Source organism: Phyllostomus hastatus, unplaced genomic scaffold (assembly GCF_019186645.2).
Source record: "Phyllostomus hastatus isolate PE091 unplaced genomic scaffold, TTU_PhHast_1.1 phas_contig_29, whole genome shotgun sequence".
Lineage (NCBI taxonomy): Eukaryota > Metazoa > Chordata > Mammalia > Chiroptera > Phyllostomidae > Phyllostomus > Phyllostomus hastatus.
The window spans coordinates 43,676,401-43,702,156 of NW_025333835.1; the positions used below are offsets into that span (position 1 = coordinate 43,676,401).

At 46.0% G+C, this 25,756-nt stretch overlaps 2 protein-coding genes across 2 annotated transcripts in view; one reads left to right on the forward strand and one right to left on the reverse strand.

The window, feature by feature from the left end:
* The window catches only part of LCP1 (lymphocyte cytosolic protein 1), a 70,198-nt gene extending 69,287 nt beyond the window's left edge, over positions 1-911 (reverse strand). The window contains exon 1 of the mRNA XM_045839037.1: positions 816-911. The gene's annotated coding sequence lies outside the window, so the exon portion shown is untranslated. The remainder of the gene's footprint in view (positions 1-815) is intronic.
* On the forward strand, positions 825-21,779 carry LRRC63 (leucine rich repeat containing 63). The gene is made up of 8 exons (XM_045839046.1): positions 825-963; positions 8,074-8,136; positions 10,825-10,985; positions 13,369-13,467; positions 15,480-15,616; positions 16,926-17,009; positions 20,953-21,192; positions 21,623-21,779. Exons 1-8 carry the CDS (start codon positions 825-827, stop codon positions 21,777-21,779), a joined length of 1,080 nt encoding a protein of 359 aa, XP_045695002.1.
* Positions 21,780-25,756: the final 3,977 nt, after the last annotated feature.

Sequence of the window (25,756 nt, forward strand, 5' to 3'; positions counted from 1 at the left end):
AGGCGGTGGGATGGGAACACTGTGGCGGTACAAGGAACTCACAGGCTCATATGCTCAAGGAGAAGAATGTGTGTAACACTTCCCAGAGTCTGATGAAATACTTTTTCACTTCTTCGTTGACTGTTTTAAAGTATATGCATGCTCTTAAGGAGAAAAAGGAAGGTTCGGGTAGGGAGTAAATTTTGAAAGATCCCAAAATCTCTACAGAAGTCTCTCGTCTTCCAACATATGTTTCTGAAGTCTCAACACTTGTACTTAAAAAAAAACAAAAGTACTGGAAGGAAGCTCCATCTGCTTTAACTTCCTGAGTCGGGTGCACACATACCTAGTTAGTTCTCTCAAGCGCTTTCTCCCTCCAGTCTCCAGAGAAACATGCACAGCCATGCAACACACGCCATGTATTGATCACTGCACCCACACGTGGTACAGGTCCATCAACACCATAACAGAAGAGACACGTCACAGAACAGATGACTACGACAGTGAGAAATGGGTTTCTTTTCAAGTCCCGCTCCGATCCTTAATTCCCCTCTTCCTACACAATCCCTTTTCATCCAAGAACTTTAAAAGGGTCAGAATGACAAAACAGTTTGAATGAAAGGAAGAGAAAGAAAACACAATGTTGGATTTTTCCGGGGACACTGCCAAATCAGCAACCAGAGCGGCCACGCGCAAGTGCCCCCCTGAAGAATGCAGGCTCAGATCCTGGATACCCGAGTTACGCATGGTGTAATCGAGACAAGTAAATAAGTAACAGCGGTCACTGCCATTAAGAATAAAATAGTAATAACAATTGTCACCACGGGGTTCCGTACAGCAGCTGCATGTGGAGCCGGCTTGTCCTCCAGTTCCCACCGCCCGCAGCCTCTACCGCCCGCAGCCTCCACTACCCGCTGCCTCGCTGGCAGCCCCGCATCTACGCGGAGCACAGCGCTTTGGGGCGGGGCCGACTCGCAGCACCCGGTAGGCACGCACCCCGCCCCGCGGCGCAGCGCCCCGCCCCCTTCCCCCCTGGGGACCGCCCCCCTCCAGCGCCTGCGCACTCCAGCGGGCAAGGTAGGTGTATCGGCTTCCGGTTGCTGGCGCCCGTCGCCCTGGCTTCAGACTGCACCCTACCGGTGGCGTGGCGGGCGTCCGTTGCGCTCTTTTGGGCGGACCCGCGACCTCACTTGACCGGTATCTTACTGAGTAAATCACACGGGAACGGAGCGCGATAAAAGAGGAAGAGTCGGCGGTTTGGAGGAGCGGTTGACTGCCCCGAAGGAGACCTAAGGAGCCCATGTTTCCCAGCACCTCTGCAGATAACACGGAGGAAAAACAGGGGACCTCCTAGGGGACGTGCTGGCAGGGGGCGCACCGTGAGCGCTGCTGCGTTTCGGGGGATGAAACGGCCCCTGTTTGCAGCTCCGATGCGTTTCCTCCCAGACCGTCAACGGAATATCGACGCAGTAGGCACTTAGATGTAGCCCTGAAAACTAAGTGCACGTTCTTGGGGTCTGCCTGCTGGCATCATTTCTAGACAGTACTAATTGTCACAGACGTCCTGGAGAAATCTCATTACACCGAAGACTATATCTGTGTTTGGATGGAATAGTTATACCCTAACGATAGCGGTTGACATTGAAAATAAGTCCTTGTTACAGAAAGAAAACAGCTCGGATATTAGATACTGTGGGTCTTCGGGGACTGTCATGCGGGGGGGACTTTCTCATCTTTTGACCAACAACTTTTTTCCCAAATTTATAGGCTGATAGCATTTTGGAGATAGAGAAAAAAAAACGAGTATCCTTTCTACTGTCCGGTATTTACTGGGAGAGAGCACTGGAAGACTGAACTTTTTTGCTAACAAGGGGAATTTTAGAATAACTGGTAATAGCATGTATGTTTTAAAATTCTGTATTCATTATAAATGTACATTTTACCTGGATTCTCTATAGAAGTTTTAAAAACTTATATTCTTACCCTCTTTTTCTTTTATAGGAATTCTGCTTGGGTTCAGCATAGTATTAACACGGAATGATTTTCATTAAGATGTAATCTAGATTCGAATGAATTAGTGTTCAGCAACAATTCAAACACATTCAAAAGCTTTTCAATTCTTAATAGTTGTGAGAAACAGTGCTTCTCATTAATAAAAATGCAAAACCACCCACAACTTCTTCTTCGAAGACCTTTACCTCCAAAGCTCCCTAAGTTGCCTTTATATAAGAAAGTACGTACAGGTACGTATGTTAATCAGCAATGTTGTTAACTACTTTTCCTAGAAAGTTCTCAACCCGCACAACTCAGAATCACCGCAGTTAAAGACACGAATAAGCAGTCCCTGACGAATGCTTGTCGTAAGTTGACAGCATCCAATCTAATTCTACAGGTACAAGCGATTCTCATTATTTGTGGGTTCTGTGGGTGCGAATCTTCCTAACGGCTAACATTGATTTGTACCCTTCAGATCAGTATCATTCTGCACTTTGTCTTTTTAACCCAACAATATACCACAAGGAGCACTGCAGGGCAGCACACAGAGCTCTTTCTCGCTTCTTTGACATTAGGTGTGACTGGGTGCAGGGAGGGGTGCGGAAGGTGTGTGTGTGAGCTGCCTCCTAGTCATCGCGGACGTGCTGAGTGGTGAGAACACGCGTTCCCAGCTCGGGTGGGACAGGCTGTGTTCCGCCTTCTCGTTCCAGCTCTCATACTGTGAGCAACTGCCCTTCCCCAGTCTGTGTAGTGCCATGGTTTTGGGGGGAGGGGGGAGAAAAAAAGAAAAGCTGTGCTCTTTGTTGGTGATTTTGCTGCCTAAAATGTCCCCAAGCACAGTGCTGAAGCGCTGTCTACTCTCCTTAAGCACAGAGATGTGCCTCAGAGAGAAAAATCTGTGTTAGACACGCTTCCTTCAGGCCTGAGTTGCAGTGTCGCTGGCCGTGAGTTCAGGGGTAATGAATCAACAGTATGTGTTAAACAAGGTGTCTTTAAAATAGAAATGCGTGTAAAATGAGATTCCGTGTGGAGTGGTGGTCAGTAATGTTGAGACCCGAGGCTCAGCACTGGCTAGTCCAGTGTTCACTGGCACCTCATGGAACAGACCGGCCGCAGAGAACGTGGACTGACTGACTGACTGACTGTGAGCCCAGGGCTAGGACTGGGAGACCGTGAGCAGAATGGTCCCGGCCAGTCCTCCTCACTGGTCCCCCTGCGGTGGGGTCAGGCAGCCATACGTGTAACTGTGAAATTGCTCTGTGATAAATGCTATATGTAAATTGTGGGCCACTTTAAAAAAAAAAGATTTTATTTATCTAGAGAGAGGGGAGGGGAGGGAGAAAGAGAGGGAGAGAAACATCAGCGTGTGGTTGCCGTACTGGGGACCTGGCCTGCAACCCAGGCATGTGCCCTGACTGGGAATTGAACTGGTGACCCTTGGGTTCACAGCCTGAGCTCAGTCCACTTTGAGCTACACCAGCCAGGGCACATGGGGGCCACTTCTATAACTCCCACCTCACAGAATACCCTTAACCCTCCTGTCCCATGTATGGTATCCGTGGACTCCTTGCTGACAAGCAATGACAAAATTAGCCTGTAGCTTCTTTCCCGTTTTTGGGTTCCTCCGCTACCTGATTTTCACTGATCGTATTAATTATTTTAGTGTCAGCGTTCACACTGTTGACATATACCTAGTCTCTGACTGGCTTCGCAGTGTTAAATTATTATCTTCTGACCCATGGCCGTTGAAGGTGTTTAAATCAACATCTTTAATCCTTATTGTATATAACTTGCCTTATACTAACTACCACCAATTTCCTCTCCCACTTTCCCTACCAACTCTCGTTATGTCGTTTCTACATTTCCATACTTTTCTACATTCACAAAATGTTCTGTAAGAGTAATACCCACAGTTACGTAAATTTACTGCTCACTACTGATTTGGTTCTTTCATTGTAGTTTTTCCTTTGGCCTTTTGATTGAAGTTTATTCTCTAGTACTGAATTTCCCACTATTGACATTTGGGGCAGGATAACTTTTGGGGGAGGGGGGCTCTTCTGCTTTTGGTGGCTCAGAGAGCCTATGACCTAGACTACTAGTAATCCTGTGTCTCCAAAGGCCCTTGGCAGAGTGCTTTGGATGTAGCAAGTGTTCCAACTATCTGTTGAATGCATGGACACTTCAAATGACTGAAAGGCAATTTATAAACATGGATATTTCAACGCAAGTAAAGCTCTGACATAAATATCCACAATTTGCATACAATGCAAAATGTCATAGGGAGATGGTGACAAGGATGATCTAGTCCCTGCCTGCTAGGACCTTTCAAGACCCTTAGCTAAGCTTTAAAGATGAGATGCACAGAAAATGAGAACCTTAAGCAGCAATACTGAGCAGCATGAACGTCTGCCCAGTTAATAGCGCAGGCAGCAGTAGCTCACAGATGGGAGAAGCATGGGGGCAGGAATGGAACTCGGTCTAAGGCTTGAAGAATTAGGAAGAGGGGAATGAAATAGATTTATTTATAGAGGAGACCCATGTAGCTTCTGGAGGCAAAGAGGAGTCTATTGGCAAAGTAGAAATTCAATATACCAGGAAAAAAAAAAGAAAAGAAATCATGGGATACTATGTCAAAAAACAACAACCAGGAAATATGGAATTGAGAAGACATATCATCCTCATTGGGAAGACTTCCCTAAATACCTCTCTCCTCCTCACCTCCTCAGAGTGCCTTCATTTATGCTTCCGTAGGTTCCCACAGTTACCCCTGCTGGACATTTGTCACTCTCCTGTATAACTGTTTCCTGCCTAGTTTGTGAACTACACGGTGAGGTCTTCGGTCCCGGCAAGGGTAGTTCTGTGTCACTGCCACCGCAGCACTGTGTGCACAGCTGGCACATGGTAGGCGCTGCATGTTGAATTAGCAAGAACAGTACGTGTGGGTTGTATTCATCAAGCATGATGGATTGCATAAGGTTTAAGGTAAACTTTGAAAGAAGAGAATGATTTAAAGTGGCTAGTAAGAAGGGGTGTTCCTCGCGGTTTGACCAGAATAAGAGAGAGGCGATCAGAGAGCCCCGTGGCCTTCACACTGCCAGTGGTCACGAGAGCAGCGAGCACTCGCACTGCAAAGCAGGGAGCGGTCACTCAGCCAGGTCAGCAGAAACGGGTCCAGCCCTCACAGATTTGTTTTTAACCAAACTAATACATCTGAGTTGTTGTTAATAAGATTCAGCTGATTTGATGAAAACACAATCAAGCTATGCCAGCAAGTCAAGGGAACAGTTCAGTTGATGAAGACTAGGGTGATGGAAATGAAAATCAGCAGGGAAAATCTGGGGTTTTTGACGACTAAACTGTGAGAGAAGGTTAACGTGCACTAGCTTGGGTGAAAGCACTTTATCAACCGTAAGACTCCTCGACAGCTGTAAATGTCATGCGGTTTGGAATGCTTGGCCCACGATTATTTACAGACTTGCGGCAACCTGGAATACTGCCGAGTGCCCCACAGTGGGCGTCCAGGGGTACGAGTTTCGGTCTCAGCTCCAGCCACTGTTGCGATGTGCGGCTTCGACCTTATCTTTCTATCCTGAAACAGCGGAACTTCATGAGATTGCTGACTTTCAGTCCTCGTCTTTACTCTAAGCCACAGGACGGTGGGGAGTGACCAACACGTGGTATCAGTTCTTCCACCTCATGCTCTGAACTCCTGTCCTCAGAGCCCTAGTTTCTGGCTCCTCCGTAGGTGGAGGAGTTCGGAGTGACAAAGAGCCCGAGAGTTTAGAGTTCAGGTGAGGATCAGGTAACAATCTCTGCACCCTCCTGGAACACCAGGAAATCCAGGTCAAGGAATTTCAAGGATTCTCTTGCCCTCTTCCTGTCTGGACACTGGATGAGCCAATACCTTTTGCTACTCTGCAGATATTGGTAGGAGAGGTGGGTAGGGGTCTGGTGAGATGTTATTATCTCCTGATACAGGCACATACTCCTGTTCCCTAACAATGGTTTCCTGACAACTCCCCCTCGCTTGGATTGCGGCAAGGGAAATTAGCTTCCTCCACCCACCACGGGGACGGAAAGATCAGGGAAACACATAGCATTCCAGTAGCGTTAATCAGAGAAAGACCCTCTCTCCGAACCCAGGTCTAGCCCCCGCTTGTGTGTAGACAGCAGGCAGGCGAGTTACACTTATTGGGCCGTCTCTTCGCAAGTCTTGCCTTTGGGACTCTATTATCTCCTCATCAGCATATATGGGTCCCCATCGTTTATTGTACTCAGCTGAGACAACAGAAAACAACTGTCATTTACCATTCTGTCACATAGGAAAGAAAACCTACCTGAGATATAGTGGTGCACCTAAGAACATAGGCACGGTGCGTTTTCTGGACCCGAGAGAGAAAAGAAGACAAACTGCTGTGACCTCAGTGACCTTGTGGTACCTTGTAGCCAGTATCAGAATGGGATCATGTTCAAAAGACACATCTGTCTGACACCTGGCATCGAAGAGAAAGACAGTCTTTGCTCAAGGAGTTGCACATAAGGAAGAGACGATGATAAATAGCAACCTTTCATCAAAGTCATTTTCCCCATCCACACTGCCAGAGTTTTAGTGGAAACTGTTCAAAATTCCCTTTTACAATCTACTCTTCTTGCCATCAACTCCATTTTTTTTCCAAGAGTAGGTTGTCCGCCCTTCATAAATCGAATACAGGTTACTTCTCTAGTTACTCACCCAAACTCTGTCTCAGGCAGGGAAACCGAAGTTCCCACAGCTGTGTGAGCATATCCAGAAATGTTTTTAGAAGGCGAGAGAGGGATGAATGAATAAAGAAAAGCTATGACTGATAAGACATTATTGTTTTGTTCCTGATCCCTTGATAAATTTAATCTAATTGTGCTATTTTTTTTTATTTTCCTGGTTTAGCCACAACTGATAAAATTGAGCTACCCCGGGTAAAGTTTACTCAAGATGAAAGAGAGAGAACTAGTTTTCCTGCCCCTGTTTCAAAGAAGCAACTGCAAACCTCCGTTGCCATCCACAATCTCTCTTTGAAGGAGCACGTACCTGTACGAAAAAGAGTGGCTACTGCGTCGGTGTCCCCCAAACCTCAGCTGGATCACTGGGACATTCCCGACACTGCTGCTGGCTGCGCGTTTTTCCCCAGTTGTCCGTCAGCTTCCACTCGAGTTTTCAGGAAAGAAACCAAGCGAGCGAAGAGCTCAGGAAGACCGGAGGGAGAGCCATCACAAATAAAGAAGACTTCTTCTGTCGAAAGCACGCTGAAAGACATCCTGATTTTCTCCTCCACGTTCCCCAAACGTGCCAGCACCCCTCCCGCAGGCACCCCCGCCTTACCCGAGGACCTGCGCCTCCCAGACTTACCTCTGTCAAAGAGCAGGGCCTACACCGTGAAGCAGACCCTGATCGACTGGAGCGTGGTGAGGCCAAGCCTCCCGAGAATGACGCCTGTGCAAGGACAACACCGGTGGTTCGGCCCTTTACAGCAAGGCTCGGCGGTGCTACTGAATATCACTCATTTTCCTGGTTCTCTTCCCATACCACCGCCAGTGTTGCCAAGGAAACCTCGGAGGCAGTCTGAAATAGGTATATGCAGCTGAGCGGGGTCCGTGACAACGGGGTCCAGTGGAGCAAAGGGAAGGGAGAAGCATGCAAGCAAGCGGCGCCCCCTTTAGGTCCGCTGAGCGGGGTGGGGAACTGGCCCTCTGCCTGTAGATGGACTGTGCGGGCCCAAGAGCGGGATGGAAGTCCTTGACCTTGCAGGTCTGCTAGGGCCCGACCGGGCACTCCACCCACGTGGTGGTGGTGGTGGGAGCCAGAAAAGGGAGTTGGGAGGACCCGAGAATCTCATATTTCTATCCGAGTGGGCAGTGGGAAAGAACAGTCGTTCGGAAGGTAATTTGGACGAAGTCTACAATGTCCATTCTCATGGATGTCTCTGTGGGCAGATTCCATGGATGACTCCAATTCATGAAAAGCTGAACAATGATTAAAAAAAAAAACACGTAACAGTGTCCATGTGAATTTTCACAAGTATCCAAAGGTTGTCTCATGTTTTCTTTTTTTTTTTTTTTTCCTAGAAACTCGGAAAACAGACACCGAAAGTCTAGAAGTGGTTCAAAGCTTGATAGCCCCACGGGAAGGTACGTGCTAGGCGCATGTCATTCTTATAAACAGCCGCGTGTAAGATGATCTCTCTGTAAAAGTATTCGTGGTTTTGTGTGGTTTTGTGTGTTTTCGTGTGCGCGCACGATTCACACTGTGTCTCGCCTCATTTTCAGTTCCTTGTGCCCGTTACTCAGCAGCAGTTTTTGAAGTATTGACCATAAACTGAACCCTGTGCCGAGGCTGGGGACAGAAAAGCTGCAGTGATCTTAGTCTGGGTGGGGCACATGGACACGCAGTAATGCGAGTTGGCGACCTGCCCCGCACCGGCCACTGTTTTAACCTGCGCTACTCTGCAGAAACAAATGGAAGTTTAGTTTGTAAATATGCTTGGTTGTATATAGTTAAGACCTTCCTTGTTTCTTGAGGTAGGGCTGTAATGATACAAACTTCCCTCTTATTACCGCTTTTGAGTGTCCTTCCAAAGTTTGATATGTCGTGTTCCCATTCTCATCTGTCTTTATGTGTCTTCTTCATCTTTTTTTATTTCTTCTTTGACCCAGTCATTATTTAGTAGTGTATTGTTTTATCTACACTTATTTGTGGGTTTTCCCCCCACCTTTTTTTGCATGTGATTTCCAATTTCAAAGCATTATGCTCAGACAGCATACGGAAGCCATATGCTTGGTATGATGTGCAGCTTCTTAAATTTGTGAGGCTGGCTTCGTGGTCAGCGTGTCGTCTGTATCCTTGCGAACGTCCTCGTGAACCAGAAGAGTGTGCGCGCTCCAGCGTTCTGGGCTGAAGAGCTCTGGAATGGCGATCTTGCCCTTCAGGTCTAATGTGTCACGTGGACCGACTTTCCCTCACTGATATTCCTGTTCAGATGGTCTGTGTGTGGCTGTAAATGGGGTGCTTAGGTCCCCCACTGTCATTACGTTTTTGTTAGCTCCTCCCTTCAGTTCTGGCAGTTGCTTTGTACATTTTTGTGCCCCCACGTTGGGTGCGTACAATATGGAAGGCGTTGTCTTCTTGAGGTAGTGTCTCCTGTACCATCACAAAATGTCCGTCTTTTTCTCTCGTGACCTTTTTTATCTTGAAGTCTATTTTGTCAGATAAAAGTACGGCCACACCTGCTATTCTCTGGATGCCGTTTGCCTGGAGTACCATCCACCCCCCCACCCCCCCATCACCTTGCTCCGTGTGCGTCTTTGGAGCTGAGATGTGAGCTGCGTTTTGTTTTGTGACCCAGCCCACCACGCTGAGCCTTTTCATCGGTTAGTTCAGTGCGCTGAGGGTGACTGCAGATGTATGAGGATTTCCGTTCCATCCTTGTTTTCTGCTATTGCTCTGTCTTCCTTGTTTCTTTTCCCTTGACTTTCTGTTTGTTTCAGTTTGGTGGTCTTCAGTGGCGTTTCCTCTCTTTCCTTTTTTGTTAGGTTGTGTGTTTTCGCTTTAGATTTTCTCGGTGGTTATCATTAAGCTTATGCAAAAGGAAGTTTCATATATATATCACAGTCCTCTTTCCCCTGATTGCATCTCGTCTCCATTCACCTGTGTAAAATCTGTTTTTTACTGCCTCTGTTACGTTTTTGTGGTCACGAGTGATCTCTTTTCATGCTGTGAGTTCATTTCTGAATTGTAGTCGCTACGGTCTTCTCTTTTTAAAAATGTTTTTACCTCCTTTAACTTTGCCATTATATTTCAGTGTTTGACCCCTATTCTGAATAAGAGTTGTAATTTCCTGCTGTCTGGTCTGTCTGTTAGTTGTCTTGCTCATCGTTTTGTATCTTTTTGTCTTGTTGTTTCAGACAGAAGAACACCCTTCAGTACACATTATCTTGCAGTGGTGCTCTTTTAGAAGTCAGTCCCCTCAGCTGCTGTGTGTCTGGGAATGTCGACGTCTCCTTGATATCTAAAGGATAACTTGGCTGGGTATAGATCTTGGCTAGTTATTTCTCTCTTTCAGTAATTTCAGTGTTTGATTCTACTCTCTCCCAGGGGTAGGTTTCTGCTGAGAAATCTGCTGATACCCTAAGGAGAGTTCCTTCGCAGGTCGCCCTCTTCTCCTCCCCGCCGCTCGTGTGCTCCTGGCACCAGCACGGGCTGTTTCGGAGGGGAAGTGAAATCTGCAGGAACGCGATAAAGTGGATTTAGGCGATCTCTGTTTGCGTCACTCCTGAGTTGCTTGGCTTCCTTCCTTTTTCATTTCTTGTGTGGAAGTCTTGAAAGTGAGGGAAGGGCCGAATTACATTAGGCATTGGGATCGTGCATCTAGGTAACATTAGGAAGAGCGCTGAGGTGGTTCCTCGGGAGGTAATTTCTATCTCGAGTCATGCTCACGTGATGTCCGTTATTAGTTTTGTGAAGCAAGAAGTTGTTTACGTAATTCACTGTAAAAGATTTTAAAGTATTTTTATATATAGTATATAAAGACTGAGATTAATGGAATCCAAATGACTGAGGCGGAAATACATGAGCACGTGGTTTTCTTTGTGAAAGACACTTGTGCTGTATCCCGTTAAAAAGAGCAGCGACAGCACCCACGTTGGCAACACAACCAGCAGAGATGGGGTGGTGGGGGAGGTCATGGGTCATGGGGGGGTCTCCTGCAGGGTGCGAGCACAGGTGAGCCACTTACCGGGACACCCACTGTTGTCACAAGTCCCTTCCGCATCTCCCCCTCAGTGATGACACTGGTCTCGTGTATTGTTCTGTTTGTGCAGGTCTCATTAAAACTAGAAAACTGAATGAGGCAGAGGCCCAAGTTAAGCGCCGTGATGTGTACAAGACCGTCGTGACAACGCAGTACGAGGCCATACAAGCCATGACCGAACTGGCTGTGGTCAACTGTCAAATATACGGGAGAAACGCGCTGAACCTCAAGGTAGGGCGACTGTTTAATGGCGCAGTTTTTGTTGCACTGGAAATTATTTTTGCTTTCGGTTTTCTAACTTAGTTTAGTTGTCCACCAAGAATTTTACATCCCACAAAACTACCCTTCAAAGACAAATGAGAAATGAAGTTTTCCCCAGAAAAACAAAAGTTGAGTGAGTTTGTTACTTGTGTTGCTTGATATGAAATGCTTTTTAAAAAGAGTACTTTAGACATTAAACAGCAATCCAGAGCCTCAAGAAGTAAAGGACTCTGGTAAAGGTGGGAATGTGTGTGTGTGTGTGTGTGTGTGTGAATATTCTATTATTAGTTGGTAAAAGTTTTTGTTTCCTATATTACTTAAAATACAAGCACATAAAATAATATAACTATAAATGGATGTTAATGGTCATTAATAATAGGAAGAAAGAACGCCTACTTTTGTGCAGTACCCACACAGCCATGAAACCAGTACCGTTCACTCTAAGGTTTTGTAGCCATGGACCTCTTTATTCTTACACAGTACATATACCAGAGCCTGACACACTGGCAACAATACGTCCCCTCACGGCGAGCTTCGGTTTGACCCTCCATCATTATCGTTCTTCGGTCCATTCAGTTGTTTCCACTGATTCTATGATCCTTAAGGAAACAAATGTTCCATATTTCCTGGGGCATTAAATATCCTGGAGGCACCATTCAACTGTAGTCCCTTCAGGCTGCTATGACAGCATACCATATAGATTGAGAGGCTTAAACAACGTTTATTAACTAAAGTTATTGTGGTGAGAAAGTTTAAGATGGAGATGTCAGCTAATTTGGCTCCTAGTGCAAGCTCTCTTGTTCGTAGCTTTCTTCTTGCTGCGTGGTCACGTGGGGGGGAGAGAGAGAGTGAGCGAGCGTGAGAGCACACACACACACACACACACACACACGCATGCGCTCCAGTCCTCTCTCACTCTTGCAAGGGCCCCGCCCTTCACCAGGGCTCCCCCGCGAGGGCCTCATCCAACCCTCGTCATCTCCCAAAGGTCTCTCCTCTAGGAAACATCACATTGGGAGTCAGGGCTTCATCGTGTGGATTTTGGAGGAACACAAACATTTAATCTATAACAAGACGTAAGTTCTTGTCTCTCAGAAATTGGTGTATTTAAGCAAGAACTTTTCTATGGATGTCAAAATAACAGAAAGATAACCGGGGAATAGAAATGTTGGTGGCAATGTGGGCTCTTGGCTCTTCACTCTGTGCAGGAAAGATTTCCCGACATGTGCCCGGGCGATTTTGAGAGTGCTTTCATTAATGCTGGGGACAGCGAAACAAAGGACGGGCTTAAGAAAGGCGAGGCGAGGATATAGCCGCAGGAGTGACCTTGGGTGTGGCTGCCTCGGCCCATGGGAGGCAAGAGCAAGAGCCGAGCCTAGACGGGGCTGCCTCGGCCCCTCTGAGAGAGAGCCACAGGGGCAGCAGAAGCCAGCCAGCCAGACTATGGGGACTCAGGAAACAGGGTACAGAGGCTTGGGGACAGGTGTAGGGAGTTCGCCCGGGGTGAGCTATTCTGGTTACCTCCAGAGCTTAGGAGAAGGAACAGCAAAGACACACACCGAGGAAAGAAGCAGGGAAAGGTCGGGGCCTGCTCTAGAGACTGGGGGGGGAGAGAGAGAGAGAATGAGGGAGAGAGTGTGAGCCCCTGCGCATGCACTGGTCCTTGGTCTTAAGGGTTTTTATCTGGTTTTGAAAGGTGGCAGTTCTAGGGGATGTCTCAGGGGAGGGTCTCAGTAGGATGAACATTCAGCAGATTTTCAGGTGTGTCCTTTCCGGATCCTTCTCTCTCCTGGGCGGGGGGGCACTAGTCATTGCTTAATGCTTCAGGGGGGCCGCTTAATGCTTCAGGGGGGCCACTTAATGCTTCAGGGAGTGTCGCTGCAGGGGAGGCGAGTCTGGGTGCTGGTGGAGGCCACCTTGCTCAACTGTCTGTCTATCTCAGTGTCCCCCTCCACGAGCCAAGGCATTTTCCTGGCTTCCTACCTTCGTGCCGCAGAAGTGGAGACATGAAAAAACCCAGGTGGTGACAAGCAAAATGAAATGGAAAACACATTTAACTATTTATATTCCAGCAGGTAGTGAGCACTCGGTAAAACGTGTGCCCGTTATTAATTGCAGTCCTGTCAGACACACGTCACCGTACCAACTACACACAATATGCCCTAGCGTTTCCATCGCTTACGTGTTTAAGGAACTACTACCCTGACAGGCTAAAATGAGTGAATGGAAGGTGAGTGCAGGCTTATCAGTGTATTATGGAACCACTGTGGCTCACGATGTGAGATTCTTAAACCTCGCATGAGATACTTTGTGCATTGTTCATAACCTCTTCTCCACTGTCACTTTCTTTCAGGGTTTTTTTATCCTGAACTGTCCAGACTTAACACCTTTGGCTTTGCAGCTGATATATCTTAACTTATCATTTAATGACATCAGTTCCTTTCCTACAGAGGTAAGTCCACTTTTATTACTGTACATATGAGAATAATTTTTATTATGAGTAATTATAATAAAAAATAAGTACATGGTACCCTGCAGTTACTATAAGGTAAATCTACTCTGGATTGCAGCCGAAAAGGCTTATTTTCAGAAGTACAAAAGGTACAGCACATCTTTCTCGGGAAGTGCCGTGATATAATCCTCCAAGACTGTGTTACAGTCAGGCTCTCAAATATATAATTGTGTGCTGTATGTAAAATACTGTATGTATCCCCCTCCCTGTGAATAAAACCGAAAGTAAACTTCTTCATGCGTTTATTGTTTTAAATCAGAAGCTTTGGAAACAAAGGTTAGTGGCCAGGTAATGTGATGCTGTAACGGCTTTCAGTTATTAGCATTGGTCAAACCAGTAACACGCTGATACCAAAACCAGACGAAGCCATGGGCAGAACAGCAAACTACAGAACAGCATCTCATAAATATCGATGCAAAAACCCTCAACAAAATGCTAACAAAACAACACAAAAGCAGGGTTTTATGCCATGATCAAAAGGATGTTTATCCCAGAAATGCAAGGTTGGATAAGCGTACAAAAATCAGTCAAAGCAATACAGCATTTTAACAGAGTCAAGGGGGAAAAACTATACAATTATCTCCATGGAGACAGAAAAAAAGGTTTTACAAAATTTAACATTCTTTCGTGACCAAAACACTCAACATCTAGGAGTAGAAAGGGTTGTCCTCAACTTGACAAAGGGCCTCTGCCAACACCCCCAGCTCATGGGATATTTAATGGTGGAAGGCCTCAGTTTTCCGCCCGAGACCAGGAACTGGGTGAAGAGGTCTACTCTTGCCACTTTATACTCAACATTGTGCTGGACTTTCTAGCCACGGCAGCTAAGCAAGAAAAAGAAATAAAAGGCGCCCAAATTGGAAAAGGAAGTTCAACGATTTCTACTTGTAGATGACATGTCTTATGTATAGAAATCCTAAGGAATGCACTGAAATTACGTTAGAACTAAGGAAGGAGCTCAGCAATGTTGTAGTGCACAAGATCGATGTACAAAAATCCAACTGTAGTTCTAAAAAATAACAGCAAGCAAGCCTGACAGTAAGAAATTTTATTTATATGAAAAAATAAAATATTTAGGAGTAAGTTTAACAAAAGTGGAAAAGCTTTACTGTGACAACTACAGAACATGGTTAGAAATCAGAGGAAACATACTTAGATGCCAAAGCATCCCCTGTTCGTGGGTCTGCAGACTCCATGTTTTCACACTGGCAGTACTCCCAAATTGGCCTGCAGAGTCATTGCAATCCCTGTGGAAATCACAACTTGCCTTCCTTACAGAGTGTGACAAGCTGATCCTAGGGTCACGGGAAATGCAAGGGGCTCCTAAGGGCCAAAGCAATCTTGAAAAGGAAAAACAAACCTGGAGGACTTCCGCTTCTGATCGCAAGAGGAGCACCCTCCATTCCACCGAGGTTAGGTCAGCTGATGTGAGACCTCTCACTGTGATTCACCAGAGAGCGACAAACATATTAATCATGGAACAAAGGTCTTCCATTTAAATGGTGTATTTTATGTTTAAGTGTTATGCGAAAAGTCAGTGTACGTGAAATCGCTACGATGGGAGAATGACACAAGCTGGCTGGGATATCGGACACCCCGCCGACTGCGACGGTCAATTCCATCTCCTCGTCTCGTTCTGCAGATGTCTCCTCCCTCCCTCCCTCTTTGCACAGTCGTGTCTCATGAGACCACGGGCTGGTTGAACAGGATGAGTTTCCCATTCAGAGAAGGACCAAACCTGAGTCAGGGTGGATGAATGCAGTAGTTTGCACTATTTTATGTATCACGCTGGTCGGTCATTTTGACGGCTTTCCAGAGGTGTTTGATACAGGCAACTCATGGTGCTGTACTGGCCCTGCTACATCTGGTCAAAGGGTTTATAAGACGTAACAAATAGAAATTTGCATACCTTATGATTCTGCTCACGTTTGTTTCTCTTGTCTGTCCCTCAGATATTCTGTCTGAAGTATTTACAAATACTGATCCTGAGGAACAACCCCATCAAAGCAATCCCTTCGGAAATCCAGCAGCTTCGGTTCCTCAGAGTTCTCAACATCGCCTTTAATTTGATTTTGACTCTTCCGCCTGGGTAAGGTTGAGAGTTGGAAATCATAAACAGAGAAATAAAAAGCTTATGATTTAGAACAGGATCAACTCCCCTTTTGAAAGCACCTAGCAACGTTTTAGCTATTTGATAATTCTCATTCTCTTTCAAGTAGCTGACCTGTTTTTCGTTGTTGTGTTAGACATAATACTACCAGCTACATAGATGGCAGTTAATCATTGTTGACCTCAATTCCCTAATCTGTGAACTAAAAAATTAGTCTTTATAATGTCTAAGCTCCTGTAAACGCTCTCATGGGCTGCCTCATGGCGCGCTCCCTCTGAGAAGTGGGGGACCTCAGCCCCAAGCCAAGCTCCCCAGCTCGGAGCCCCAGAGTCGGGAAGGGGTGAGATCTTCCAGTCAGGAACTCACTGAGGACAACAGTGGCCTTAAATGACACACTAGGTCAGATGGATTTAGTTGATGTCTTCAGAGCATTTGACCCCAAAGCAGCAAAATACTGCACATGAAATATTGTCTAGGGTGGACCACATTTTAAAATATAAAGTAAGTTTCAATAAATTTAAGAAGATTGAAATCATCGAGCATCTGCTGTGACCATAATGGTATGAAACTAGAAATCAATTACAAGAAAAAAACCGAAAAACACACTAAGTCGTGGAGGCTGAATAACATGTCACCAAACAGTGAGTGGGCTAACAAAGAGATCAAGGAAGAAATCAAAAGATACCTTGAAACAAATAAAAATGAGAACAGAGAAACCCAAAACCTGGCTGGGATACAGCAAAAGCAGTCTCAAGAGGGAAATTCATAGCATTACAGGCCTGCCTCAAGAAACAAGAAAAATCTCAAATAAACAATCTGACTTAATACTCACAGGAACTTGAAAAAGAAAAACAAAGCCCAGAGTGAATAGGAGAAAGGAAGTAATAAAGATCAGAGCCAAAATAGAAGAAATAAGTATCTAAAAAAATACAAATTATCAATAAAACCAAGGGCTGGTTCCTTGAAAGGATGAAGAAGATCGACAAACCTTTTAAAAAAATTTTTATTTATTTTTATTTTTAGAGAGAGGGGAAGGAAAGGAGAGAGGGAGAGAAACATCAACGTGTGGTTGTGTCTCACACATCCCCTACTGGGGACCTGGCCCACAACCCGGGCATGTGCCCTGACTGGGAATCGAACCAGAAACCCTTTGGTTTGCAGGCCCGAGCCCAATCCGCTGAGCTACACCAGCCAGGGCAGATGGACAAACCTTTGAACAGCCTTATTTATGCCTAGTTAAAACAAATAGATAACCATTTTTACAATTCATTTTCTCTTTCTGTTTAAGGTTATTTTACTTGCCCTATCTTGAGGAACTTAATGTTTCCTACAATAGTATTGCTGTTATTCCGAATGAAATCCAGCTACTCAGGTATTTTGAAAGTAGTAAGTACACACAAAATCATTTGCTCCTGGAGGGCTTATTTGGTGATGATTTGATGGGGAAAATAGAGATCATTCATTTATTTAATAACCACAAAATATACGTAAAGCCTAACATTGACTAAAATGTAATTTAAATGGCATACATTATTTTTAGGACGTAACATTATGAATAATTACTTAAAGGACAATACTGATGACCACTTAATAGAATGACGAGTTATTTTGTCCATTTTTTTATGTGTGTGCCTGTGGTTGTTGTATTTTATGTAAGGAAATACATACAAAAACGCCAATAATACAGAATATAATTTTAATGCCAACCTCCATTTCTTTCTCACATTAATTTTTAAAAAGTCTCTGAAGTTTACCGGTAACCTTCTAGGTGAGTGCTGTACTATTTTGACTATGACTTTAGAATAATTTTTAATAATTATTGGGAAGATTAGATTTCAATAAAATCTAACTATTGTCTTTAGATCATGATCTTTAAGATATTTGATATCATTCCAAGTCCCTCCTCACCCATAACACATAAACACAATGTTAGGATTTTAATTGTAATTGTCTTGAGTTTATATATAAATTTTGAAGAATTAATATTTTTGATAATGTCTTTTCATTCTAAAATATAGTATATTTTTTCATTTGTTCAGATCTTATGTTCTTTATAAGAATTTATGACTCATTATACTTTATATTTCTTACTAACCTTTCTAAATATTTTATAGTTGTGTTGCTCCTGGGAACGTAATATTTTCTCTTAAGTTTTATTTCTAGCTGACTATTGCCAGTACAGAATAGAGAAAAGCTATGTATTTCTTTACATTAATTTAAAATCTATCAGTTTTAGTTGAGTTTTACTAAATTGTCTTTGGTTTTCAAGAAGTGTAATGTTATCTTCAATAAAACTAGATAATTTTTCTACACTTTCCTAATATTTATACTAGTTATTTAATTTCCCACGTAGCAATCTTTGTATTTAATAGAGGAATTGAGAGTGTTCACATTTGTTATGACTGATATATTTTTTGCCTTCCATTTTACTTTGCATTTACTATTTATTTACTTTCTCCTTTTCTTATATATATATATATATATTTAATTTTTTAGGACATTGTTTTTCTTTTTTTCTTCCTTGTTAATTTTGGAACTCAACAGTACTTTCCCAGTTTGTTAATAGCTGTCTTTCCTTTCCCAAAACTCATACATACATGTTTCTTTACTATTTTATGAAAAGCAAGACAAAAGCTGCCATCCCCTCCCACCTGGGGTGTCCCCCTCTGGGCACTCCACCAGTAGTGGGGACCCTAGAATGCTTTCTAGTCCTGCTTTCTTACTCATAGCATCCACCTCTGACCTAATTACCTGTTTTGCTGAAACAGTTCAGGAACCTTCGTTTGGGATTGCCATTAGCATTGTTCTTGTCATCCTGTCTCTTTATCGAAAGACTATATTTAGCACTGAGCGCTCACAGCTTTGTAAGCAGCACAGCGTGTCCCATGTCCCCGGGGCGGGGCCACCTCCATCCCCCACCCTCCTGCAGCTTCCCGAGAGGCAGGCGAGGTGCCCGAGGCCAGTTCCATTCCTCTTTCTCTTTAAGGGGTTATTATTATTTATCTGGAAAGACTATGATTCTCTCATTACCTTGATCCTCAGGAATTTTATCAGATTATTCTTAGGAGTACGTCTTGTTTTTTGTTAACTTGTTTAGAGTGCTGTGCACTCAGTTCCGCTCTGGTAAGGCCGGGTGCACCAGGAGATCCTTGGGCACCGGCTGGGCGTCCTGCAGTCCGTCTCACTGCAGACACACTCTGCCGGGGTGGCTTTCGACCCCCCTGGTTAAGGGCTCGGTCCCACAAGACTGCCCCCAAGCTAAGTTGTCGCCCGGCCCTCTGTCTGGCTGTGAATCAGAGGTCCCCTCAACCTCCTCCTCGGGTGTAATTCATTTGCCAGAGCAGCGCCCAGAACTTTGGAAACCCATTTACTCTCCCGATTCCCAATTTACTATAAAGCACATACACTAAAAAAATACACATCGATGGCCAGATGAGGAGATGCAGGGGGTGGGAGCCTGAACAGGGCAGCTCCTGTCCGCATGGAGGGTGGAGCTGGTCACTGCGTGCAGTGCAGTGCAGTGCCGGGATCTGGGCCCCCTCCTGGAGGCCCTGGGAGCCCCCTGCTGGAGGGCTTCTCCGCGGGCTCCATTGTGTGGGCGGGGTTGACGAGGGCGCCGGCCACTGGTGTTTGATTCCACCTCCGGCCCCTCTCCGCTCTCCAGAACTTGTCATTTTTTTTAAAGTGTTTTGGCTCTGTTTCAGTAATTTCTTCTCCTTCGTCGCTAACTCAGATCTCTACGAATACCATGTTCTTCTTCAGCTCATGCACTTAATTTTTTAGTTGTACAAATCATGTATTCTGGTTCAAGAAAGTCTGCGTGTGTGTGCACGTGCTGTATTTGAACCTTCATGTTTCTCTTGCCCCAGCAGAGAAATAAAGCAGCGCTGGCCTCGGGAATCCTGTGTCGTGTGTTTTGTTTGCTTTTCTCTCCTGGCCGCCCTGCCTCCTGCGCAGGTCTCAGGTTAGACGCCTCGGAGCACCGTTCAGGGCGCTGAGAGAGTCCGGGGCAGAGCAGGAGGAGGTTTGGGGCTACCCGGGATGTTCACGTTATCTCAGCAAGGAGCTCTTTAAAGACTGTTTAGCTTTGCAAGCCATATCACCTCCTGAGCGCCCCCAGAACTTACTGAGAGGAAGGGTGGGCCCCTATCGGTGGGGCCTCGCAGGTGCGCCAGCCCAGGTGCGCCAGCCCAGGCAGGGCAGCGCCATCCACTGGTGCCCTGGGGACACTCCGCCGCATGTCTCTGCAGGGCCCTGGGCTTGCTCTGATCCTCGTAGGGCTCTCTGCCTCGGCCCCTCGGTCGTGCTTGCTGTAGAGGGAGAAGGTGACCCTGCCAGCTCTCCCCTTCAGGACCGAAGCAGAGCGGGGGGGGGGGGGGGCCCTCTCTGGCTCCCCCTCCCCAGACGACGGGAAGTGCAGTAGTCGGGCTGTGGGGGGTGGGGATGAAGCCAGCCAGAGGGACCGAGGGACCGTCTTCTTAGCATTGCTGTCTTCAGGCACTGAAATTGCGTGGACAAGAGACGGGGCCCTAGAATGCAAATGAGAATCTGTAGGCCCCCAGAGCTGCTTGTTACCTCAAGTCTTTTCGTGGAAAATCTGCAGCCAGCTGGTCCTATCAGCGTCTTCACTCCTGATCCGTTTGACAAGGTGGATCAGCTCTCAGTTTGATTGTTATGTCTCTCATGACTAGATCCTTTTCTGACCGTTTTTGAGCACTAGGTAGAAAGGAGGTAAGTGACCGCAGAAAACACATCAACACAAGGGCTTAAAAAGATGAGAAGACCAGTAGTGTTGGTTCTCTCTGAGTAAAGGAAGAAGCAACTGGCACAGCGAAAACCAAGGGGACTCGGGGGACGCAAAGTCAAAACACAGCGTGGCACCTTTGGACAGTGGTAGTTTCACTGTTTTGATTGGACTTAAATGAAAAAAATAGGTAATGATGTTCAATTGGTCTATGAAAATAAACTCTTTCTTCGTGTCATTATACCACACACGGTCTGTTTTCTGTGGTGCAACATCCATGCACCCTGCTGTGTTTGTGATTGTTTCTTTCTATGTGGTGATGACACGTCGCAGGACCCAAAATACATGCTCGATTCTACGGTTCCCACACACGAACTTTTCTGCACAGTGGTATCTTGGGTCAGTTGCTCTTTAAGTTGATTCTCTTGATTCTAAGGGAGCACTTAAACCCTTATCTTTTATCGTTACTGAGTTTTATAATACTAGTTTTAAGGAGCACTGGGGCGGACTGTCCCCTCAGTGTCGTCAGTTGCATGGCCGCCTGTTCAAGTGCGGTGCTCTCTGTCCGCAGGTCACTCAGACTGCTGGTGGTCGACGGGAATGACCTGACGTCTTTTCCGCCTGGGATTTTGAGGCTGAACCTGAAAAAAATCCGATTTGATAATAACTTCACTCATCCTTACCTCTGGAAAGAGAACTCTCTGAACAGTCCACAGCGCCTCACTGAAGCTGCTTCGCTGTTCTTTCTGAAAAATAATCTGCACAAATACTACGATGCCATCCCGGCGAAAATTCAAGTGTTACTGAAGTGGTAAGGCAATCACGAAGCCCTTTTAACCAAAATGTGCTGTAAAGGATTTAAAATGTCCTTCCTTCACTGCAGGCTCAGAGGACAGTTTTACTGTGAACTCACACACGCAGAGCCCACCACACGCGCACACACACGCACACACACATGCATTGCTTAAAATGTTGCCTGACCAGGAATTGAACCAGCAATGTTTCAGTTTGCGGGACAACGCCCAGCCCCCTGAGCCACACCAGTCAGGGCTCCCTTATTTATTTACCGTTCACCTGCTCACTTGTATATATATATATGCCTTAGCCCCTCGATCAGACGGTAAGATCAGTGATGATGAAGGTCACACGTCCCACTACTCTGAGTCTTGTGCAGCAGCAGCCGAGTGTCTCTTCTGAGCGGACACTGACCGCGGATTAACGCAACGCTTCTTCCATTGCAGCGTGTCCAAGTGCGAGTGGTGCCAAGGCCCCAGGTTCGGGGAAGGGTACCGCGTCATCCAGTCCTGCAACGTCTTCGGCGCCGCCCGCCTGCCCGTGATGTTCCGCGTCTGCTCCTCGTCCTGCTACCGGGCAGTGAATGAGCGGAGTTTGTTCTAGACAGTGGCCCTGGGGACAGCACAGCTGCGACGTCGGACTTGATGATCGCACCGTAATTTTCGAACTCCACCGACCCATTCAGGCCGACGTGAATAGGGGTTCGCTTCTTCCAGCGCGCGCTGCGCACCGCACGGGCTGGGCGCGGAAGTCACGGTGCCTTCTCCTGGGGCGCTGCTCCGTGGTCCTCGCTGCTCCGCGGTCCTCGCCCCTCGGGGAGGCTGGGGACCGTCAGGGACTTGCTGCGGAAGGCCCGGTGCAGGCTTTTGGATTTCAGCGATGGTCTAGAAAATTTCTTTCAGAGCATGTTTCCTGTAAAAAGGCAAATGGTAGCATCTTCTGCAGAAAGGCTGCACCTTGTAACTGGCCTGCTCCTGCGTCCCTTCTAAGCGAGAAGATAACACTCCGAAGTCCTCAGTAGGGGTTTTGCTTCCTAGGGTTTCAAAGTCACAGGTCCAAGTTCCCAACGTGTGTGCGTTCCGGTGGAAGTCCATCCAGGGCCAACCATCCCAACTGCAGATCTCTCTGGGGAATAAAAGATCACCTCCAGCCCTGTGTTTACCTATTGGGATTTATTACCCGGGCTCTTAGCAAATGGGCACAGCGTCTCACTGACATTGACCTTCATCTCAGAAAGCCCGACTCCACAGACGAGGGCCGGCATTCAACAGGCCTCGGCGCCGGCCCGGTGGGAAAACACAACCAGACTCCCGCCACTGCCTTGCAAAGCCACACGTGCTCGCGGTGGCGCCTGAGGCTTGAAGAGCCAGTGTTCGGGGACGGGAAGGTAGGACAGCATTCTGATGTAACCGACAGCTTCAGAATGGCACAGACTGTTTCACTTGTGGCGTGACACTTCGGCGCGGTCAGCTTGAATCTAAGATGTCACTGCTAACTAAACAGTGAGGTGAAGCGATTTAAGTGTGTACATCTATCTTATCATCAGAGAACGTCAGAAAATGCACATTCTGTCGGGGTTGCGTGTATCATTTAGCAACGTTATTTAAGTCAAAGATAAGCCAGGCAAAATGATTTTGCTGACTGTTGATTTAAATAAACTGGGATGCTTGTATTCTTCTCCTTGAAACTCAGTTTGATTTTAAGCAGAAATAAGAAAACCTTGCCTGAGAAGTATACACTGTCTTCTCCAGCAAAAAAAAAAAAATATATATATATGTGTGTGTGTGTATGTATATATGTATTTATCTATGAGAAGTAACTACCACATCACACAGGTAGTCTAGAAGAGGATATGTATAGCATGATAACAAGTAAATTCATTAAAAATGTAATATACCCATAATTATAAAGCGAGGTAAACAATAAAATTAAATCCTTGTGGCATATAGCCTATTAATACTCGCACTTGTCCCCGAAATACTCCTTACAGGAAGGAGTACATTTACTTTTAATGTTTAATGAGCTGGTCTTTGGGTTTGAGTCACAGAGTGGAGTCACACTGAGATGGGGCGTGAACCGTAAAGGATGAATTTCAAGGAAAATGAGAGCATCCTAGACCCTGCAGAGGAACACATACACCTAGGCGTTTGGACAACTGTGAAATGTACTTACAGCCCGATTTGACTGTCCCCCCCGGGTAGTAGGAACCTCGCCTCTGAGTGACCTCGTATAGGTCCTTTTAAAGATAGCGTCTGCACCCCCGCTGGGGTGGCTCGGGTGGTTGGGGGTGCCCTGCACACGGAAAGGTCGCCAGTTTGATTTTTGGGCACACCTGGGTTGTGGGGTCGGTGCCCAGTCAGGGCACATACTGGAAGCAACCAGTGGATGTTTCTCTCCCCCTCTTTCTCCCTTCCTTACCCCTCTCTAAATTTTTTTTTAAAAAGTAGCTTGTAATGTGCTTTTATGATAAGACATACTCCTTATAGAAATATTTTAAAATAGAACTAAACCTAAGGAAAAAAATCTCCCTTATAATGCTACCGCGCAATGAAGAATCATTTTGCAATGTATGTGTGTGTAAGTACACATTTATATAATGTATTACCTTTTAAAGATGGGATTATCTGCCTCACACCACACAACAATTAAATTTCAGATGCTTAAAGGTCTAAACTGAAAATATATTAAAAAATAGGGTCTTAATAAAAATTTAGAATGAGAAAGATCTTTTTAAGCAGAAAGGGGAAACCCAAAAGAAAACATGAACAGATTCACTATGTAAAACTTCTGAAATTTCTACACAGTCAAAACCACAATGAATTCACCTATTATGAAGTATCAAAAGGGAAACTAATGAACCCATCCCATTTACAATTGCATTAAAAAAATACCTTGGAATGAACTTAACCAAAGATGTAAGAGACTTATACTCCGAAAATTACAAGACACTGAAAAAATCAACTGAAGGTCATACAAATAAATGGAAGTATATGGAAGCTAATTTTTGCTGCCCATGTTCATAGGCAGCAAAAATGAACATCATTAAAATGTCCATACTACTGAAAGCAATCTATAGATTCAGTGCAGTTCCTATCAACACACCAATTGCATATTTCACAGAACTAGAACAAGTATTCCAAAAATGTATGTGGAACCACAACAGACCCTGAATAACCAGCCCCAGCAATCTTGAGAAAGAAGAACCAAGTTGGAGGAATCATGCTACCTGATGTGACTATACTATGAAGCCATAGTAATCAAAACAGGGTGGTACTGGCATTAAAAAAAAACAGACGTATAGCTCAATGGAGTAGAATGAAATGCCCAGAAATAAACCCATGCCTTCATGGTCCATTAATATGGGATGAAGGAGACCAGAACACACAATGAGGTAGAGATCATCTATTCAATGAATGATGGAAAAATTGGACAGCCACCTGCAAAAAACTGAAACTAGACCTTCTTACACTGAGTCAGGATTTAGAGGTATTCCATGGGAGAGCGGGGTGGGGGGAGGGGGACAGATGTGGCTGATCACAGCCCCCACCCCCCACCCGGTGTGGGTGCCAGGCCTGACCCAGTACTGTTCCCACTCGCTTGGCTCGGAGTGGAATTGTCACGCTGGGCTGGATGCTCTGTGGCTCTTCCTGTGGCTCAAATGGGCGGGAAGGGCCGCTGGGCCTGCCGGAGGTTTCACTCCGAGCTTCTCAAGGGCTGTGGAGAAGAAGGGGCCAGTCGCTCCACACTGGCCCCCAGTGCCTGCACCCCTCGCTGGGCACCACTCACTCAGAAGAGCAGCCTCCACCCACAGGCCCCTCGCAGCCCACACACGAGGCCGGAGCTCAGGGCCCTGGGACCACCCGTCTCTTCGGAGAGACTTCCCGCCCAGCGTCTCTTAAGAACCAGAAAGGATGTTTCCCGAGCCCCGGAGCATGAGACAAATGGGGTCGTCCTTTTCCAAGTGTCACGTCAGACTTGAAGTTGCTGTCTGGCCCTCCGGGGGGACATTTCCTCGGCGACACGCCCATGCGTGGTTGCTGGGTCACCGGGGACGTCAAAGCCAGTGAAATCTCCCCCGGGGTGCAAACACGGAAAGCTGACGTGGGGAGACTGTGCAGAAGCCAGGGAGGTCTCCCCAGAACACTGTTCGGTCTACACGTCCCCTGAGTGGGAACTTGACGGGGTCAGTCGGCATTTTCCTCAGAAACTCAGCCACGCCGTTTACCATCATTCTGCAAACTTTGGTGCGAAGCATGGGCTTCCTTGAAATGGTACAAATAATGGCTCGGTTTTCCTCTTTTCTTCTTCGCTGGTTCAGTTTCACCTAGCTTACGGGCTGCACACATTTCTTGGACGAATGAGAGATGCACACAAATTGTACTTTGTGATCCCTGAGTCACTCCTGCTTTTCTGTCATGCAGTTTTAATGGAAAAAACGAGGCCCTAAAAAGTAAGAATTTCTCAGCAACATGCAAGTAAGTCATTTGTAGTAATGCAAAATTTGGCTCCAGGAGCTGATCGATAGTCTGCGTAAGGCCTGGGGCGGGTACAGACGCAGCTACAGAAAGCCATTATCTGAT

Coding starts and splice junctions, on each gene's coding strand:
- LRRC63 (XM_045839046.1), top strand. CDS start 825: ATGTGGAGCCGGCTTGTCCTCCAGTTCCCACCGCCCGCAGCCTCTACC. Junction 10,986..13,368: donor GAAACGCGCTGAACCTCAAG/GTAGGGCGACTG, acceptor ACTTTCTTTCAG/GGTTTTTTTATCCTGAACTG. Junction 13,468..15,479: donor TCAGTTCCTTTCCTACAGAG/GTAAGTCCACTT, acceptor TCTGTCCCTCAG/ATATTCTGTCTGAAGTATTT.